This window comes from Entelurus aequoreus, linkage group LG23, assembly GCF_033978785.1.
Source record: "Entelurus aequoreus isolate RoL-2023_Sb linkage group LG23, RoL_Eaeq_v1.1, whole genome shotgun sequence".
NCBI classification, from domain to species: domain Eukaryota; kingdom Metazoa; phylum Chordata; class Actinopteri; order Syngnathiformes; family Syngnathidae; genus Entelurus; species Entelurus aequoreus.
In genome coordinates, this window is record NC_084753.1 from 8,008,189 (window position 1) to 8,030,207 (window position 22,019).

The 22,019-nt window shown below is 39.3% G+C and overlaps 1 protein-coding gene across 1 annotated transcript in view; it reads right to left on the reverse strand.

Moving 5' to 3' along the window:
• Nucleotides 1-2,071: 2,071 nt before the first annotated feature.
• The window catches only part of gnmt (glycine N-methyltransferase), a 34,450-nt gene continuing 14,502 nt past the window's right edge, over nt 2,072-22,019 (reverse strand). The window contains exons 3-6 of the mRNA XM_062033771.1: nt 14,328-14,441; nt 13,347-13,470; nt 8,659-8,781; nt 2,072-3,068 (exon numbers count right to left, since the gene is read on the reverse strand). Coding sequence (XP_061889755.1) covers nt 2,897-3,068; nt 8,659-8,781; nt 13,347-13,470; nt 14,328-14,441 — 533 coding nt within the window. The 3' untranslated portion in view covers nt 2,072-2,896. The remainder of the gene's footprint in view (nt 3,069-8,658; nt 8,782-13,346; nt 13,471-14,327; nt 14,442-22,019) is intronic.

The window sequence follows — 22,019 nt, forward strand, 5'->3', positions numbered from 1 at the left end:
TTACTGAATTTATAAACATAATATGAATTTTTTTTTAAAAGGAAAAAAGATTTTAATATCGATATAATCATAGTAGTATCGACTAGATGCCAGGTGTAGATCCAGCCATGACATTTGTTTAGAGTCAGGCACGCTAGCTTTTGTTAGCGGTGACGCCGGCGAGCTATTGTATCCTCCTACGGCAGACCTGGGCATTCTGCGGCCCGCGGGCCACATCCGGCCCTTTGTGCGTCCCTGTCCGGCCCGCGTGAGGCCAATTATAAATTACAAAATAAATTTTAAAAAGTATCTATGTCGAGTGTGCAATACAACGGTGCTGCTTTTGTTTTGAAAATCGTTATTTGTATTACTTCCGTGTGGACGTATGCGTGTGCATGATTGTGAGTGAATGTGAACAACTGCAATTACAAAATAAAGTTGAAAAAACATCTATGTCGTGCGCGCAATACAACTGTGCTGCTTTTATTTTGAAAAGTATTATTTATGGGCGTGTGTCCGTGTGTAACCTGTGAGTGAAGGTGCACAGCGACAAGTGATGCACGGTTTACACCCGAGACGCCAAAAAGAGAAAAGTTGATGAGGAATGGCGTGTTTCCAACAAGACATGAACTGCAAAGCAACGTCCCCTCACCTAAGGTGCGTGCCTGCGCAATTGCGCACTGCTCAAGCGTCTGCTGCGCGCAGCAAGTATATGTCGCGCACCAAATGAAATCCCATCTGAATTCTAAACAAAATAAACATATTTATTCTATGTAATTTTGCAATGCAACTTTGAGTGACAGTGACAACAAGCGGCCCTAACGGTGTTCGTCAACACCCTTCAATTGAACACCGTTCAATTATTGTAACGTCTATCGAGATGCTTCGAGGACAGGAATTATATCGATCACTTTATTGAACAAAACTGTTTATATTCGGACATAACCACACCAAAAACATGAGTAAAACACTTCTATCTGGAAAAACTAGTCATTTTCTGCCGTACAAACCAGGCCAAAACCAACTTGTCATCTGTCACCAACACGCATAGCACTAAACCACTGGTGCGTTTATGGCCACACAAAAAGTCGGACAACTCAAACACCACACAAAGTTACACTATGACTCCTCAGTCATATGTGTGCTTATTTTACTGTCATTTATTATTAATGTTAATTTATATATATTAGTCATGGAATGCTGTTACACACACTATGTTGAAGTATTACTATTATTATTATTATTATTTATCTTACGGTATATATCAAAAATAATATTGAGCAAAATTTAATTGAAATATTGTCGATGTGGCCCTCCAGCAGTGCTCGGGTAGCTCATGCGGCCCCCGGTAAAAATTAATTGCCCACCCCTGTCCTACGGTGTGTAGTGAAGCATGTTTTGCTATTCCTCGTCATCCAGTGATAATGCTACTTGTAAGAAACTTACTTTATTTGTTGACATGGAGGCCATGTATATGTACAGTATGTATATATGTATGTTTGTACAGTGAATGTATATGTACAGTATGTGTATGTTTGTACAGTGAATGTATATGTACATGTATGTGTATATGCATGTTTGTACAGTGAATGTATATGTACAGTATGTGTATGTTTGTACAGTGAATGTATATGTACAGTATGTGTATATGTATGTTTGTACAGTGAATGTATATGTACATGTATATGTATGTTTGTACAGTGAATGTATATGTACAGTATGTGTATATGTATGTTTGTACAGTGAATGTATATGTACATTTATGTGTATATGTATGTTTGTACAGTGAATGTATATGTACATGTATGTTTGTACAGTGAATGTATATGTACAGTATGTGTATGTTTGTACAGTGAATGTATATGTACATGTATGTGTATATCTATGTTTGTACAGTGAGTGTATATGTATGTTTGTACAGTGAATGTATATGTACAAGAATGTGTATATGTATGTTTGTACAGTGAATGTATATGTACATGTATGTTTGTACAGTGAATGTATATGTACATGTATGTTTGTACAGTGAATGTATATGTACATGTATGTTTGTACTGTGGTTCCATCCTAGAACTAAAAAAAAACCACCAAATGAAAACAAAGTATGTCATCTTTAATTAATTTCCAAGCTACAGTTAAAAATCCAACAGACATTAGAAGAACATAAGACTGTGTGAAATGTTCATGGAAATGTGGACAACCAGAGCAGGTCAGTGCACTTTTGGTAGAGAACAAAACAAAAACAGGTAGCACCAGCAGAACATTTGAACATACCGCGAAGTCCGCAGCACCATCGGACGTGAGGATGTGGGATTATTGCGTCACACACCCCTCGGTGTCCATCCAGCGTTTTATTCATTTCACCCTTCAATCATTGTGCAATGTGCAAAGTACAGGCTGAATGAAAACATCTTTGGTCGACAGCATGTTTGAGGAGGATCACGTGACTCAGGCTCAACGTTCAACGCAGCTGGTGGGCGTCCAAGCCTCTCATGTATGTTAGCTCGGTCTTATATAAGGCATTCATCAGCATCTTCTGCTTTAGGATCAAGTGAAGTGCAAAGAAAGATAAGAAATGATGTATCATTAACTGAAGTCAGAGGATTAGGAGGTAAACAATCACCAAGGTTTGAGCATTTGGACTTAAACGGCTTTAGACCCCTTTTAGCCTTGATAGAGTCCGACCCTGTGGAACACCGCAAGAACTTCCCAGACAACTTTGCAAAGTGACTGCAAAGACCAAATGCCACCGTGCTAAAAGAAATAGGATTCTTGTCTTCAGTTGAAAGCACTAATCCGTGTTTAGAGACATATTTGCTGAGGTCTTCCCATATATTACTCTAAAAGTCATGAAAATAAAAATGCCATCCCAATTATGGAATTAAAGACAATTTGGGGGACTGGTCCGGAACCGGTTTCAGGCCTTCTTCTTGCAAACATGGACAAAGTAGCAGGGCGCTTTGGTCTGACCGGGGACGTAGGCCAGGAAGTCTCCGTAGACCTGGTGCTCCACTTGGCCCTGGAAGGCCGCCTGCAGCAGCTCCTTGAAGCGGCCCAGGCGGTGAGGGTAGTAGGACAGGCGGAACTTGCTGGAAACACACAACACACACTCGTCTCGTCATCCTCCGACACGGCCGGCCGACGACTTCCTCGCCGTCGGAGCGAAGCGCAGACCTCGTTTCCCGTGGATAACCATGAAAATAATGTCGTTAAATCACTTCCTGGTTCAAACTTTCAGGATACGGAGGAACAAAAATGTCAATTTTAATTGATCAATCATTTTTCATGTATAAAGTCTAGAACTCATTAAAAAAACAGACTATAAGCAGCTCATAAGACTGTGCGGCTAATTTATGGATTGTTTTCTTTGCCGACAGTCCTACTAAAAATAGTTGAAAGAAACAAGCACATAGGTGTTGAATTGTTTGGGCTGCTTCCATTTAGCACTTTTAACCAGATTGTCTTCTAGCCGTCCATAACGTATCTACCTGGGATCACTCCAGGCAACGTTTGTAAGTTTTACAACTAAAATGTTTGTAAGTTTTACAATATAACTAAAATGTTGGTAAGTTTTACAATATAACTAAAATGTTTGTAAGTTTTACAACTAAAATGTTGGTAAGTTTTACAACTAAAATGTTGGTAAGTTTTACAACTAAAATGTTGGTAAGTTTTACAATATAACTAAAATGTTGGTAAGTTTTACAATATAACTAAAATGTTGGTAAGTTTTACAATATAACTAAAATGTTGGTAAGTTTACAATATAACTAAAATGTTTGTAAGTTTTACAATACAACTAAAATGTTTGTAAGTTTGCAACGTTTGTAAGTTTTACAATGTAACTAAAATGTTTGTAAGTTTGTAAGTTTTACAATATAACTAAAATGTTTGTAAGTTTGTAACGTTTGCAAGTTTTACAATATAACTAAAATGTTTGTAAGTTTTACAATATACCGTAATTTCCGGACTATAAGCCGCACCTGACTATAAGCCGCACCAGCTAAATTTAGGGGAAAATACAGATTGCTCCATATATAAGCCGCACCCGACTATAAGCCGCAGGGTTTTGATGTGTAATTAGCGTAGTATATAGGGGTTCCTGCTACCACGGAGGGGATTGTCGGGACAGAGATGACTGTTTGGGAACGCAAAGCGTCCCATTTATTAACAATAAATCTTTCAATCATTCAATCAAACTTTCACATCTTTGACATGGCGAACAGCATTCGTGCAGAGTACAAATAATACAACGGTGCAAAGTAATACAAAGTGCTCGCCTGTACGTTATCAAAATAACCAGCCTACCGGTATATGAAAAGTCAGTCTTTAATCATTGTGTCATTGTCTTCCTCCTGCGTACTAAAACCACCGAAATCCTCTTCGTCGGTGTCGGAGAAGAACAGGCCGTAAATAAGCCGCACCCTTGTATAAGCCGCAGGGACCAGAACGAGGGGAAAAAGTAGCGGCTTATAGTCCGGAAATTACGGTAACTAAAGTGTTTGTAAGTTTGTAACGTTTGTAAGTTTTACAATGTAACTAAAGTGTTTGTAAGTTTGTAACGTTTGTAAGTTTTACAATGTAACTAAAATGTTTGTAAGTTTTACAATATAACTAAAATGTTTGTAAGTTTGTAACGTTTGCAAGTTTTACAATATAACTAAAATGTTTGTAAGTTTTACAATATAACTAAAGTGTTTGTAAGTTTGTAACGTTTGTAAGTTTTACAATATAACTAAAGTGTTTGTAAGTTTGTAACGTTTGTAAGTTTTACAATGGAACTAAAATGTTTGTAAGTTTGTAACGTTTGTAAGTTTTACAATGTAACTAAAATGTTTGTAAGTTTTACAATATAACTAAAATGTTTGTAAGTTTTACAATATAACTAAAGTGTTTGTAAGTTTGTAACGTTTGTAAGTTTTACAATATAACTAAAGTGTTTGTAAGTTTGTAACGTTTGTAAGTTTTACAATACAACTAAAATGTTTGTAAGTTTGTAACGTTTGTAAGTTTTACAATATAACTAAAATGTTTGTAAGTTTTACAATACAACTCAAGTGTTTGTAAGTTTGTAACGTTTGTAAGTTTTACAATGTAACTAAAATGCTTGTAAGTTTGTAACGTTTGTAAGTTTTACAATATAACTAAAATGTTTGTAAGTTTTACAATATAACTCAAGTGTTTGTAAGTTTGTAACGTTTGTAAGTTTTACAATGTAACTAAAATGCTTGTAAGTTTGTAACGTTTGTAAGTTTTACAATATAACTAAAGTGTTTGTAAGTTTGTAACGTTTGTAAGTTTTACAATATACCGTATTTTCCGCACCATAAGCCGCACCTAAAAACCACAATTTTTCTCAAAAGCTGACAGTGCGGCTAATAACCCGGTGCGCCTTATATATGGATTAATATTACCGTAATTTCCGGACTATAAGCCGCACCTGACTATAAGCCGCACCAGCTAAATTTAGGGGAAAATACAGATTGCTCCATATATAAGCCGCACCCGCCTATAAGCCGCAGGGTTTTGATGTGTAATTAGCGTAGTATATAGGGGTTCCTGCTACCACGGAGGGGATTTTCGGGACAGAGATGACTGTTTGGGAACGCAAAGCGTCCCATTTATTAACTATAAATCTTTCAATCATTCAATCAAACTTTCACATCTTTGACATGGCGAAGAGCATTCGTGCAGAGTACAAATAATACAACGGTGCAAAGTAATACAAAGTGCTCGCATGTACGTTATCAAAATAACCAGCCTACCGGTATATGAAAAGTCAGTCTTTAATCATTGTGTCATCGTCTTCCTCCTGCGTACTAAAACCACCGAAATCATCTTCGTCGGTGTCGGAGAAGAACAGGCCGTATATAAGCCGCACCCTTGTATAAGCCGCAGGGACCAGAACGAGGGGAAAAAGTAGCGGCTTATAGTCCGGAAATTACGGCAATATTTATTTTCAGAAAGTTTAGGTCTAGCAACTACGGTAAACAGCCGCCATCTTTTTTCCCCGTAGAAGAGGAAGCGCTTCTTCTTCTACGGTAAGCAACCGCCCCCATAGAAGAGGAAGCGCTTCTTCTTCTACTGTAAGCAACCGCCAAGGTGAGCACCCGCCCCCGTAGAAGAAGAAGCGCGCGTATATTACGTTTCATTTCATTTGTGTGTTTCTGTAAAGAGCACAAAATGTCTCCTACTAAGAGACACGCGTACAAGGTTCCACTGACTTTTGATATTCATGTGAACCGCACTGTGGATACAACGGGAGCACGTACGGTGAATATTCGCACCACAGGGAATGAGAAGTCGTCCTACTGTGGTTCTAGCTTGCCATGCTAACGGCCAGAAACTTCCACCCACGGTGATATTCAAAAGGAAGACCTTGCCAAAAGAGAACTTTCCAGCCGGCGTCATCATAAAAGCTAACTCGAAGGGATGGATGGATGAAGAAAAGATGAGCGAGTGGTTGATAGACGTTTACGCGAAGACACCGGGTGACTTTTTTCACGCAGCTCCGTTCCTGTTGATCTACGACTGCATGCGCGTCCACATCACAGATGGTGTCAAAAAACAAGTGAAGCACACCGAAGAAGAAGAATTCGAGGGATTTGTGGATGAGTAATAACTTCAGAAAGTAAGCTTTAAATGTTTATTTTGTGTGTTGTGTGACATTAACGTATGAGCAACGTTGAGTTATTGATGTTGCTATTGCTCTGCACTATTTTGAGTGTTACTATTTTTGTGATTGCACATTTGCACATTACATTTTGGGAGTGAACAGAGTTGTTAGAACGCTGGTTTGTAATATATTATTAAAGTTTGACTGACCTATCTGACTGTTTTGTTGACATTCCCTTTAGCGTAGTGTAGGTGCGGCTAATAGCACGGGGCGGCTAATAGGTAAACAAAGTTTTGAAATATGCCATTCATTGAAGGTGCGGCTTACAACACGGGGCGGCTTATGGTGCGGAAAATACGGTAACTAAAATGTTTGTAAGTTTTACAATATAACTAAAATGTTTGCAAGTTTTACAATATAACTAAAATGTTTGCAAGTTTGTAAGTTTGACAATATAACTAAAATGTTTGTGAGTTTGTAAGTTTTACAATACAACTAAAATGTTTTTAAGTTTGTAAGTTTTAAAATATAACTAAAATGTTTGTAAGTTTGTAAGTGTTACAATATAACTAAAATGTTTGTAAGTGTTACAACTAAAATGTTTGTAAGTTTTACAATATAACTAAAATGTAAGTTTTACAATATAACTAAAATGTTTGTAAGTTTTAAAACTAAAATGTTTGTAAGTTTTACAATATAACTAAAATGTTTGTAAGTTTTACAATACAACTAAAATGTTTTTAAGTTTGTAAGTTTTACAATATAACTAAAATGTTTGTAAGTTTTACAATTTAACTAAAATGTTTGTAAGTTTGTAAGTTTTATAATATACCGTATTTTCCGTAATATAAGGCGCACCGGACTATAAAGCGCACCTTCAATGAATGGCCTATTTTAAAACTTTGTTCATATATAAGGCGCACCGCATTATAAGGCGCACAGAATAGACGCTACAGTAGAGGCTGGGGTTACGTTATGCATCCCGTAGTTGCGAGACCTGTTGTGGCTCAATATTGGTCCATATATTAGGCGCACCGGATTATAAGGCGCACTGTCAGCTTTTGAGAAAATTGGAGGTTTTTAGGTGCGCCTTATAGTGCGGAAAATACGGTAACTAAAATGTTTGCAAGTTTTACAATACAACTAAAATGATTAAACGGGTTATACTTGTATAGCGCTTTTCCACCTTCAAGGTACTCAAAGTGCTTTGACACTATTTCCACATTCACCCATTCACACACTGATGGCGGGCTAGCGTTGTTAGCTAATATGATTAACTTACAGCGGCATTCTTTTTGTATGGTTTCACTTTCATAAATTCTTCAGTGGACGTGCTTCAGTAATGTAATGTTGCTAGCTTTGTTAGCATTAGCTTAAATGCTAACACATTTACAAGTGTATGTGTTAGTATTATTAACTTACATTCTTTTTGTATTGTTTCAGTTTCACAAATTCCTCAGTAAATTCACCATAACGTCAGCGTGGAGTTATTGAGTCGGTTTAGCTGATTGGAGAGCTAGATTGCGCAGCTTCTGTTTTGTTTGATCAGCCGTTTTACTGCCCTGTTACAGCGTTTGGCAACAATTAAGGTATGTAAATAAACATTTACAGAATATTTCAGTGTAAATAACTCATTACACAACAAGTATATATCTGCGACTAATATATGGAAACATTTTATTCACTAAAATTTAGTGGGTGTGGCTTATATCCTGGTGCGTTTTATAGTCCGGAAAATACGGTAATTCCGTATGTCACAAAATGTTAAACATTGTCAATTGTCATTGTCAGAAAAACTACCTGATATTTTTCATGAAGAAACACCGGTACCTGATACTTTTACGACGAAACACCGGTACCTGATACTTTTATGACGAAACACTGGTACCTGATACTTTAATTAAACCTGCGTTATGCAGAATCAGACAGAAAATATCTCCCATTGTAGTCTGAGCAAAGTCTGGACTTGTTTGGGTGCCACCTGATCCAGGTTCTTGAATCGGAACGCATGATTATAAGAGTCGGTACTCTTTGACGTCAGTGATGTCATGGTCGCCACCTACCTGACCTCTGGCGGGCTCTGGGGGCCGGCCTGGGGCACTTGGAGGGTGTAGTCCAGGGTGATCATGTGGGGCTTACTGTTGACCCACAGCACAGAGGTGGATATGTCCTGTGTGAGATCGCTCTGCAACACACAACACACTTCTTCCCTCAATCATTGTGGGATGAAGAAAGCCATTTATCAACAACACCCAGAAATACCGGTATGGACTGTATCGTCTCCAGGTTGTCTGGATTTCCAAAAGGAGCTGTGTGCAACCTTCACGCGGATGCCTAGAGGGCGCCACTAACGTTCCAGAGTGTGATCAGCGTTATGTCCCACCCTCTTTTGGCTTGTTAGCACCCAATGGCGTTAACAAGGCCTGTACACAACACACACATTAGCTTAGCTAATAGTGATTTAGCCAAATGTAGCTTCTAACATTAGCTATCATTACATGTAATTTGGCCGGCGAGACGTCATGAGTCATAAGGAATCTTAGCCGCAGGGAGATTGTCTTCATTACAACAGTCTGTTAAAAAAATGTTGATGCTGCCATTTAGTGGACAATGTGAGTAATTCAGGTCAATGGCGTTTAATTATGCACTGAACAGGCGTATGCGCAGCATTCACTTATATGACCCGATGCAAACAACCTTCCCTAGTCATGGTGCAAAAAAAATAAATAAATGCAACTAACCCAAAAAGTCAACACACATAACACAACCTGCTCACTTAAGTTTGTGGACATTATAAAAATCATCCATGCACCATAAAAAAAATCTAAATTACACACATGTAAATCCATTAGCATGATGGGAAACATGCAAACGACTCTCCACACTTATTCATGTTTGCCGCATTTGAAACGCTTGATATTTCTGATTGATTACACAACTTTAAGGAGGTCGTCACAGAAGTAAACAATGTAGGAGTCAAACTTTCACATACCATCAATTAGGGGTGTAACGGTACGTGTATTTGTATTGAACCGTTTCGGTACGTGGGTTCCGGTTCGGTTCGGAGGTGTACCGAACGAGTTTCCCCACGGACATATTAAGTAGCGTAACGCACGTTGTGTAAAGAATGCACACCGAGGCACAACACACGGCATGCTAGCAGCTAACGGGCTAGGATAGACTGACCATACGTCCTCTTTTCACCGGACATGTCCTCTTTTGCGGAGCTGTCAGGGCGGACTTTCTTAAATGCCTCAAATGTCCGGCATTTTGAGTTAGGGTTGCGTGTATTTTCAATGTACGTTCAGGGTTGAGAAGGGGTTAAAAACAAAACGAATTGTGCGTGCAGCAGCATTGGTGAGGGAGGGGCAGAGACAGAGAGAGAGAGAGAGAGAGAGAGAGTTATGATAAACTAGGGCTGGGCGATAAAACAATAATATATATCGCGATAGACATGTGATCAATATCAATAGAAAATGGGGTCGATAGAACGTTCGATAATTTCACTGAGTTCTGTTAGAAAAAAATAGGAAGAAAGGCGGAGCCGGAACTGCACGGCATTCTGGGGGGTGTAGGCAGAGGAAGGGCTTTGGCCTCTCGACCTATCACGGCCGAGCCTGAACCGCAAGGCATTCTGGGAAATGCTAACAGGAAAAAAAAAAAAAAGTTACAACGGCTAGCTGACGACGAGGAGTGAAACGAAACGGGAATATGAGCGCGGCAGCACGAGAGGAAATTGTAAATAAAAAAGGAAACGTCACGTCACCAGTTTGGCAGTATTTTGGATTTTTTAAAATCCGATACGAATCAGAGTAATACTTTCTGCAAACTTTGCAAGGTCGTCGTCCCGACCAAGTCTGGGAACACGACAAACTTATTTTACCACCTGAGCCGCTCTCACCCGCCTGAGTACAGCAGTATCAAACAGCCACAACCATCTACATCAGCCGGTGCAAGTGGAACAGCACCGAAGCGGCAACAACAGACCACCATCGTCTCGATGGTGGTCTGTTGTTGCAGCAGACAGTATTACTCGGCAGCAGTGCCATACGACAAAAATTCAAAACGTTAAAGAAATAACGGATGCAGTGGTGTATCAATTAGCGAAGGACATGCTAGCGCTCAGCATAGTTGAGAAGTCTGGGTACAAGAATCTCATACACGTGCTCGACCCCCGTTATGTTCTACCTGGCCGAAAGCACTTTTCCAAGACAGCTATTCCTAAGCTTTACACAATGTGCAGGGAATCCGTGGAAAAGGAGATACTGAAGTTAGTTTGATTTTTCCATAAATGACTGAAGAGGGTAACAGGTTTGTTTTGTCACAGATGTTCAGACACAAGTTTATTCCGATGTTTACAATATTCTGTAAGACATTTTTGTTTCCGCTTGCTTAATGTGACTGTTATTTATTTGCATATACTGTTACCAATATGGCTTTAAAGCCTGAGTTGTACACTACTCATTTCTTAATTACAATACTTTGCACATTTTGTTGGATTAAGCATTCATCTAATGTCAATATTTGCACATCAAACAGGATTCATTTGTTTGACTGTTTTTCATAATGCTGACCTCGTTCTAAAGGTTAAAGGTTATATTTAAAATAAAAGTATTTAAATTCAGCCTTTTTTCTCCTGGGGCCGTACTTATCAAGCTTCTTAGAGTGCCATTTTACACTTAAGTCCTGAGAATTTGCGAAATTTAGTCCTACTCTCAAACTTAAGAACAACAGCTTTTTATCAACGTTTTTAAGTGTAAGAATCACTCCTACTCTCCACGATATTTAAGAGACCTTCAGAGGTGTCTTAAGTGGTTAGGAGTTGCCAGCAGGGGATGGCACTGAGGCGAGAGAGACTTACGCGAACGTTCAGGGAACGGAACAATGTTTTTTTTTTTTGATGACGAGCAGCTGATCAAACGGTATCGTTTAGACAGAGCGGATATTATTTTTGTCACAGATTTAATACTTTTCGATTCCTTGTTGATTTCTGCATGTGGCTGCAGTGGGCTAGTATATATAGAGCCACCCACACCAGTTTCAAATTAGTTGCCTAATTAATAAATTTGAAAGAAAATGTTATGACAGTAGCGTATGTGTGTGGCCGTGAGGTGAGTGACGTCAGTGAGTGTGTGGGCGAGAGAAGAGAGGGAGCGGTAGCGTGAGTGCCGGCGGGGACTAGTTTGTTTTGTATTATTTTGTAGTTTATTGTCAAAATATACACTCCCATTGTCCACTTAAATATTTCCAAGATATTTCTTTATTCTTAGACAACGGATTCCATTCCGTGATTGGTCATTTCTATGGACACAGAAATGACGTCACCTAAAATTGCGTTTACGGCACATAGTAATGTCGTAATTCAGCTCTGAGTGTGACACTTAAGATTCAGTCCTACACTTCGCTGAAAGTGTGAGTAAGATGCTTGATAACTAACTTTTAAGTGCAGCTTTCAGCGAAGAATTTATTTACTCTTAAGTCAACTCTTAGCAGACTTCTTAGGAGTAATTCTAAGAAGCTTGATAAGTACGGCCCCTGGTCTTTATTTAGAATAGTTTATTTTTATTTTTATCAATAATTATCGATATCGACTGATATGAAACACTTATATCGTGATACATTTTTTAGTCATATCGCCCAGCCCTATGATAAACGCGCATGCGTCGCCAGGCTCTGCTTTTTATCCATAGATTTATCACATTTAATTTTTTATTATCTATAGCACGGGTGTCAAAAGTGTGCCCCGGAGGCCATTTGCGGCCCACAGCTAATGTTTTAAAAAGGCCCACGGCACATTCTAAAAATACTATTAAAATAAACAAAAACATAACAAAAGTGAAATAAAAAAGCTTGAAGGTTAAATGTAATTTACAAAAAGTTGCAATGTTGACTAATAAAACAAAGCTGTTTTTTTTCTTTGCTCAAAACATAATATTGAATCAAAATCAATGTTATTATGAATTATTGACCTATCCAAGGTTCCCATTACTTCACATCAAATATTCCACTAAGAAAAATATTTTTGGTGGAAGATTTTGCAAATTTGGTAAATAACCCAAAAATGTATATTTTGTTGTTTTCTTACTGTACCGAAAATGAACCGAACCGTGACCTCTAAACCGAGGTACGTACCGAACCGAAATTTGTGTGTACCGTTACACCCCTACTGTCAATATTTAATTATATATCCATTATAATATGCACACACACACACACACACACACACGCTTGACAGTAGGTGTGGTGTTCCTGGGATTAAAGGCCTCACCTTTTCTCCTCCAAACATATTGCTGGGTATTGTGGCCAAACAGTTACATTTTTCTTTCATCTGACATCACATGGACAAAGATAAGACCTTCTGGAAAGTCCTGTCGGCTTTCAGCCCTCGGCCAAATTTTATTAAGCTCATTACGGCCTCAAAGTCAAAAAGATTGGATAGCCCTGACATAAAAAAATAACAAAAACAAGAGGAAGAGTTGATGTTTCCATTAGTGGTTTCACAGAGACAGTTGCAAACTTCAAGAATAAGAACGTTTGTTAGGATGGAGTTCCCCTTTTGGGAAGTTTGAAGATCTCCTTTGAGAACCACGTCTGTGTATGGATGCAGTCAAACACACTTTTCAAATACTCATCATAAAAAAGGTATTACAGAGAAAATTATTCAGAGAAACCTCAAGTCAACCAGTGCTCAAAAGACTGATCTTGAGGGAACAAACTGACCAAATGCAACTTTCCCTCCCTACCGGAGTATTGGTAGTAAATATTTTGCCTTGTGGAGCTCGGCCCGCTCCAGATTTGATAGATGAGGATTCGACACCTGGTTTGACCATACTCGCCTATGTTCTGGAGAGCCAACTTGTGGTCACTCTGATCCCCTGAGTGTTAGAAAATGACAAACAGAAACACATTTGGTTAATCGTTGCCATCCATCCATCTTCTTCCGCTTATCTGAGGTCAGGTCATGGGGGCAGCAGCCTAAACAGGGAAGGCCAGACTTCCCTCTCCCCAGCTACTTCGTCCAGATCCCGAGGCTTTCCCAGGCCAGCCAGGAGACATAGTCTTCCCAACATGTCCTGGGTCTTCCCCGTGGCCTCCTGCCGGTCGGACGTGCCCTAAACACCTCCCTAGGGATGCGTTTGGGAGACATTCTGACCAGATGCCCGAACCAGCGGCTTTACTCTGAGCTCCTCCCGGATGACAGAGCTTCTCACCCTATCTCTAAGGGAGAGACCCACCACCCAGGGGAGGAAACTCATTTGGGCCGCTTGTACCCGTGATCTTGTCCTTTCAGTCATAACCCAAAGCTCACGACAATAGGTGAGGATAAGAACGTAGATCGACCGGTAAATTGAGAACTTGGCCTTCTGGCTCAGCTCCTTCTTCACAACGGATCGATACAAAGTCCGCACAGTAGCATTTAGTCATTGATTTATTTTAATCAATGATCTTGTTCAGGGTCAACTTAGAGCTGGAGGCTGTCTCAACTGACCTTGGACAGGCTGCCAGTCAGTCACAGGTAACTTAGAAAAACTAATCTTCCATTTAACCCAACTCAGAGAAAACCCACAAGAGATTGTAGGCAGTCAAAATACTGGATTTTACTGAGACTGAACACTCATTAGAATAACAAAGGCACACTTATATGGATAATGACAGATCAAAGTTTCTATTTTGAATATCTTAGCTTTGGAAAAACTTCTCCAAAGTCCAGCCACTATAATCCGGATCACACCTTTGAAGTCTGGTAAGTGGGCAAAGGAGTTGCCCAGGCAAATAACGGCATCAAAACCTTTTCCTGGTTTCTGGATGTCTTCCGGTAGTGTCAACCAGTTGGCTTCTTCGATCTCTGGGAAGACAAACACACGACCAAATGTTAGAATCACTCGGGGTGTCTTTGAAGTCGGCGAATCGATTCAGAGAAGTCCGATTCGATTATCAGCCTCACAGTCAAATTGTCCGCTTTATAACCCGAGGAAGATGGAGGAATGAACAGAATGGGTGACAAAGGGCAGCCTTGGCGGAGTCCAACCCTCACTGGAAACGGGTCCGACTTACTGCCGGCAATGCGGACCAAGCTCTGACACTGATCATACAGGGAGCGGACCGCCACAACCCGATACCCCATACTCTCTGAGCACTCCCCACAGGACTTCCCGGGGGACACGGTCGAATGCCTTCTCCAAGTCCACAAAGCACATGTAGACTGGTTGGGCAAACTCCCATGCACCCTCAAGGACCCTGCTGAGAGTATAGAGCAGGGGTCACCAACCTTTTTGAAACCAAGAGCTACTTCTTGGGTACTGATTAATGCGAAGGGCTACCAGTTTGATACACACTTAAATTGCCAGAAATAGCCAATTTGCTCTATTTACCTTTAACTCGATATTATTATTAATAATTAATGATATTTACACTTAATTGAACGGTTTAAAAGAGAAAAAAACACGAAAAAAATTACAATTAAATTTTGAAACAGTTTATCTTCAATTTCGCCTCTTTAAAATTCAAAATTCAACCGAAAAAAAGAAGAGAAAAACTTAAAAAAAGAATTTATGGAACATCATTAGTAATTTTTCCTGATTAAGATTAATTTTAGAATTTTGATGCCATGTTTTAAATAGGTTAAAATCCAATCTACACTTTGTTAGAATATACTGTATAACAAATTGGACCAAGCTATATTTCTAACAAAGACAACTCATTATTTCTTCTAGATTTTCCAGAACAAAAATTGTAAAAGAAATTCAAAAGACCTTGAAACAGGATTTAAATTTGATTCTACAGATTTTTTACATTTGCCAGAATACATATTTTTTAATTTTAATCATAATAAGTTTGAAGAAATATTTCACAAATATTCTTCGTCGAAAAAACAGAAGCTAAAATGAAGAATTAAATTAAAAGTTATTCATTATTCTTTACAATAAAAAAAATAAATTTACTTGAACATTGATTTAAATTGTCAGGAAAGAAGAGGAAGGAATTCAAAAGGTAAAAAGGTATATGTGTTTAAAAATCCTAAAATAATTTTTTGCAGCTAACGATTATTTTTCTATCGATTAATCTATAGATTATTTTTTCGATTAATCGGTTAATCTATAGATTATTTTTTTCGATTAATCTATGGATTATTTTTCCTTTTACCGATTATTTTTTTTATTCAAAATGAAGATGAAAAAATAAATGTAGGCCCGTTTTTTCAAAAGGCATGGCTTTTATTTACAAAAAAAAAGAAGTATGGCCACTCAGTCAACATTGACAACAACATGACTAAATATTCTGTAACAATGTAAACATTTAAAACTTTTAACATTTAACAAAATTAAAAGTAGCTTATTTGCTTTTTAATGTGCAAATATACAAGTCAACATCCAGTGCAAATCTTAATATTCTGCAATAGTATAAGCATTTCAAAAGTAAAAGTATTGCTTATTTTGCTTTAAAATGTGCAAAAATAAAGATAAACATCCAATACAAAAAAGTGCAAAACGAAATATTCTGTAACAACAGTGTAAACATTTCAACAAAAGTGAAAGTATTGCTTATTTGCTAAAATGTGCAAAAATAAAGATAAACATCCAATACAAAAAAGTGCCAATCTAAATATTCTGGAGCACTGTAAACATTAAGTATTGCTTTTAAAATGTGCAAAATAAACATCCAGTCCAACACAGTACACAATAACCAATTCTACTCATTCCAGTGAGTGACTAACAGTTGTAATGAAGAAAGGTTAGCATGTGTACATGTTTGGTTCTTTTCTTGTTTACAATATTCCCAGCAGCTGAAAATAGGCGCTCAGAAGGGGTCGATGTGGCTGGAACTGAGAGGTAATTAGCCTTCACCTCAAGCCAGGACTGCGAGTGAGCTGAGCTGCAGTTTATATTTCTAGAAGGTCAACGGGCTCATAGTGATGTTACTAGTAGTTGACTGGGAGGTGTTTATTATCATTTGGGGAGAGTCCGCTGCCTGATGCTCACCTGCTAAACACCTATCTGCTCCACGCTGAAGCGCTGACTACATGCGCTCTGAATACACACTGCTGATTGGCTGATAATGCTTCGTGTGTACCAATCAGATGGTTGTGTGGGTGGGACAATGCTGCGTGTGTACCAATCAGATGGTTGTGTGGGTGGGACAATGCTGCGTGCGTACCAATCAGATGGTTGTGTGGGTGGGACAATGCTGCGTGCTGAGACAGACGCAGAGGAGCGAAGCAGCTTGTTAAGACTTTAGCAGCTAAAGTTAGCTTTAGCTTAGAAACTCGTTCGGTACACCCCCGTGCCGAACCGAAAGCCCCGTACCGAAACGGTTCAATACAAAACACGTACCGTTACACCCCTAGCAGATACAAATGACACATTCATGTTTTTGTGTAATGATGACAACGTATGTTCGCGCGGACGATTGACTAGTTCAGGGGTCGGCAACCCGCGGCTCCGGAGCCGCATGCGGCTCCTTGACCACTCTGATGCGGCTCAGCTACATGCATGCCGACCCCCTCGATTTTCCCAGGAGACTTATGGATGTCAGTGTCTCTCATAGACTACTCCCAGGGAAAAATAATCCTATTAACACTCTAATTACTATATAAAGGGCGTGCCCTAATTGCACTGCAGTAATTGTCCTCTATAGCATTTACTTAAAGCATGCCAGGCCAGCCACATGTTGTATGTTGTTATTACTTGCTCACACAGGAGACAGCAAAGCATACTTACTCATCAGCCACACAGCTTACACTGACGGTAGCCGTATCAAACAACTTCAACATTGTTACGTTACAAATATGCGCCACACTGTGAACCCACACCAAAAAAGAATGAAAAACACATTTCTGGAGAACATCCCACTGTAACACAACATAAACACAACACAACCATTACCCAGAATCCCATGCAGTCCTAACTCTTCCGGTCTACATTATACACCCCGCTACCACCAAATCCCCACACACATCAACCCCCCCCCCCCCCCTCTTCGTGGTTGGTTGAGCGGAAGAGTTAGGGCTGCATGGGATTCTGGGTATTGGTACCGTCAGTGTAAGATGTGTGGCTGCTGAGTTAGTAGCCTTGCTGTCTCTTACGTGAGCAAGCTAAAGCTGCATTCCACTTGTGGCCGAGCAGGTACACTGATTGGGCAGACTGTAGAGGGCGTCAAATGCAGTGTCATCACGCTCTGATATTCGGGAGTCTCCCGGGAAAAATGAGAGGGTTGGCAAGTGTGACGCAAGCGACATTCATCCAAAACTCGCGGGCTGCACTAACATCCAATTCCCACATTAAAGTGCGTGCCGGTGCGTGTGTCTGAGACCCCTGGTTAACATAGCACAAAGCATGTAAATTTGTATGCGGTGTTTTTCATTTTAAATTTTAAAAACATTTTTGTGGCTCCCATTACTTTCTTTAATGTGTGAAACTTGCCAAAATGGCTCTTTGAGTGGTAAAGGTTGCCGACCCCTGGACTAGTTGATGGTTTTCTTTTCAAATGTTCGTTCATTGACGTTGTGCTGCTATGATAGGCCATTTCTGCTCGACACAGTGTGCATACAACAACATTATTAGGCCGTTTATTGAAATACTCCCACACTTTTGACCACTTTTGGCATGCTTTTCCCCCCTCGCTTGCACCGCTCGCATCGTCTGCTTTGATCGTCTGCTTTGCGGTCCGCCATGACGGTAGTGTGACGTAAATATGCGACGCGTCGACGCACAAAAACGGCGTCGACGTATTTACGTAACCGATGACGTCGACTACGTCGACGCGTCGTTTCAGCCTTAGTTGTATTTTTTCTCTAAAATTGTCTTTCTGAAAGTTATGAGAAGCAAAGTAAAAAAAATAATGAATTTATTTAAACAAGTGAAGACCAAGTCTTTAAAATATTTTCTTGGATTTTCAAATTCTATTTGAGTTTTGTCTCTCTTAGAATTAAGAATGTCGGGCAAAGCGAGACCAGCTTGCTAGTAAATAAATACAATTTAAAAAATTGATGCAGCTCACTGGTAAGTGCTGCTATTTGAGTTATTTTTAGAACAGGCTGACGGGCTACTCATCTGGTCCTTATGGGCTACCTGGTGCCCGTGGGCACCGCGTTGGTGACCCCTGGTATAGAGTATAGAGAGTATAGGAATGAGTACAGTTTTAGGGGTATGTTCGAAATTAGGGACACAGGGTCAGTCGGGATGCTGCCCTGGCAGAAATTGGACCGACGGCTCAAGCTTCGACCAGTTTGCCCTGCGAGCCCCTGGCAACGGTCCTTCTGCAGGTTCGCCGGGTTTGGACTTGTGACTTCCTCTGTATCAGGGGTGCCCAAAGTTGGGTCAAAAATGAAATCACCGTAAATTCCGGACTATAAGCCGCTACCTTTTTCCAACGTTTTGAACCCCGCGGCTTATTATTTATAGATTTTTCTTCGCTGACGTCCACATTGTTTTGTTTTTTTAAAACAAGCAAATGTATTGAGATGTTTTATTGTTTGTGCTATGGCGCCATCTTTTGGACGAGTTCTCCTACTGCAGGTGCTGCAGTGTCCTTCCATTTAGTGCTTACAACCGGAAGTAGCATGCCGTTCAGTCTTCTAGCCGTCCATAGCGTTTCTACTTTAATGGATTCTTCATTCATCACTCCAGGCAACGTTTGTAAGTTTAACAATATAACTACAACAATTCATACTGACTAAAGCGTCTCATGTGTGATGTCTGTAGGAGTGTATTCATGCATATTTGTAAGTGCTTGCGTACTGCAATGTTGCTAGCTTCGTTAGCATTAGCTAATATGCACATTTACAAGTGTCTGTGTTAGTATTATTAACTTACAAAGGCATTATTTTTGTATTGTTTCAGTTTCACAAATTCCTCAGTAAATTCACAAAAACGTCACCGTGGAGTTATTGAGTCTGTTCAGCTGATTGAGAGCTAGCTTGCGCAGCTAGTGGGTCCATGACTATGACTTCTGTTTTGTTTGATCAGCCGTTTTACTGCCGTGTTACAGACAACGTTGGGCAACAATTAAGGTAGGTAAATAAACATTTACAGAATATTTCAGTGCAAATAACTCATTTCACAACAAGTATACATCTGCCACTTATAGTCCAGTGCGACTAATATATGGAAACATTTTTTTTCACTAAAATTTAGTGGGTGTGGCTTACATCACGGTGCGTTTTAAAGTCCAGAAAATACGGTAATTCAGACAAAAAAACTACCTGAGACGTTTACGAAGAAACACTGGTACCTGAGACTTTTACGAAGAAACACTGGTACCTGAGACCTTTACGAAGAAACACTGGTACCTGAGACTTTTACGAAGAAACACTGGTACCTGAGACTTTTACGAAGAAACACTGGTACCTGATACTTTTACGGCCGTGTTACAGACAATGTTTGGCAACAATTAAGGTATGTAAATAAACATTTACAGAATATTTCAGTGTAAATAACTAATTTCACAACAAGTATATATCTGCGACTTATAGTCCAGTGCGACTAATATATGGAAACATTTTTTTTCACTAAAATTTAGTGGGTGTGGCTTACATCCCGGTGCGTTTTAAAGTCCGGAAAATACGGTAATTCAGACAAAAAAACTACCTGAGACTTTTACGAAGAAACACCGGTACCTGAGACTTTTACGAAGAAACACCGGTACCTGAGACTTTTACGAAGAAACACCGGTACCTGAGACTTTTACGAAGAAACACCGGTACCTGAGACTTTTACGAAGAATCACAGGTACCTGAGACTTTTACGAAGAAACACCGGTACCTGAGACTTTTACGAAGAAACACCGGTACCTGAGACTTTTACGAAGAAACACCGGTACCTGAGACTTTTACGAAGAAACACCGGTACCTGAGACTTTTACGAAGAAACACCGGTACCTGAGACTTTTACGAAGAAACACCGGTACCTGAGACTTTTACGAAGAAACACTGGTACCTGATACTTTTATGGCCGTGTTACAGACAAGGTTTGGCAACAATTAAGGTATGTAAATAAACATTTACAGAATATTTCAGTGTAAATAACTAATTCCACAACAAGTATATATCTGCGACTTATAGTCCAGTGCGACTAATATATGGAAACATTTTTTTTTTACTAAAATTTAGTGGGTGTGGCTTACATCCCGGTGAGTTTTATAATCTGGAAAATACGGTAATTCAGACAAAAAAACTACCTGAGACTTTTACGAAGAAACACTGGTACCTGAGACTTTTACGAAGAAACACTGGTACCTGAGACCTTTACGAAGAAACACTGGTACCTGAGACTTTTACGAAGAAACACTGGTACCTGAGACTTTTACGAAGAAACACTGGTACCTGATACTTTTACGGCCATGTTACAGACAATGTTTGGCAACAATTAAGGTATGTAAATAAACATTTACAGAATCATTTACAGAATATTTCAGTGTAAATAACTAATTTCACAACAAGTATATATCTGCGACTTATAGTCCAGTGCGACTAATACATGGAAACATTTTTTTTTCACTAAAATTTAGTGGGTGTGGCTTACATCCCGGTGCGTTTTATTATCCGGAAAATACGGTAATTCAGTATGTCACAAAATGTCAAACATTGTCAATTGTCATTGTCAAAAAACTACTAACACTGGTACCTGATACTTTTACAAAGAAACACTGGCACCTGATACTTTTACAAAGAAACACTGGTACCTGATACTTTTACAAAGAAACACTGGTACCGGATACCTTTACGTAGAAACACTGGTACCTGATACTTTTACAAAGAAACACTGGCACCTGATACTTTTACAAAGAAACACTGGTACCTGATACTTTTACAAAGAAACACTGGTACCGGATACCTTTACGTAGAAACACTGGTACCTGATACCTTTACGTAGAAACACTGGTACCTGATACCTTTACGTAGAAACACTGGTACCTGATACCTTTACGTAGAAACACTGGTACCTGATACCTTTACGTAGAAACACTGGTACCTGATACCTTTATGTAGAAACACTGGTATCTGATACCTTTACGTAGAAACACTGGTACCGGATAACTTTACGTAGAAACACTGGTACCTGATACCTTTACGTAGAAACACTGGTATCTGATACTTTTACTGCCGTGTTACAGACACCGTTTGGAAACAATTAAGGTATGTACATTTACATAATCTCATCATACATAGCTGCGGCTAATACATAAATAAATATTTTTTCCCTAAAGTGTAGTGGGTGCGCTCTATAGTCCGGAAAATACAGTATATATATTCATGCTGACAGCTTTCAAGCACAATCATTGATGGAACGTCCGCAAGGCTAATCTATAGTTATCTGACAACCTCCACTATCTTTGGCACACTTTCACTTTAGCCCTTGGCGGCACAAAGTTTGGGCACCCCTGAACTTGATTGTGAAGTTTCATCGACTTTGTAGAGTCAAAGTCA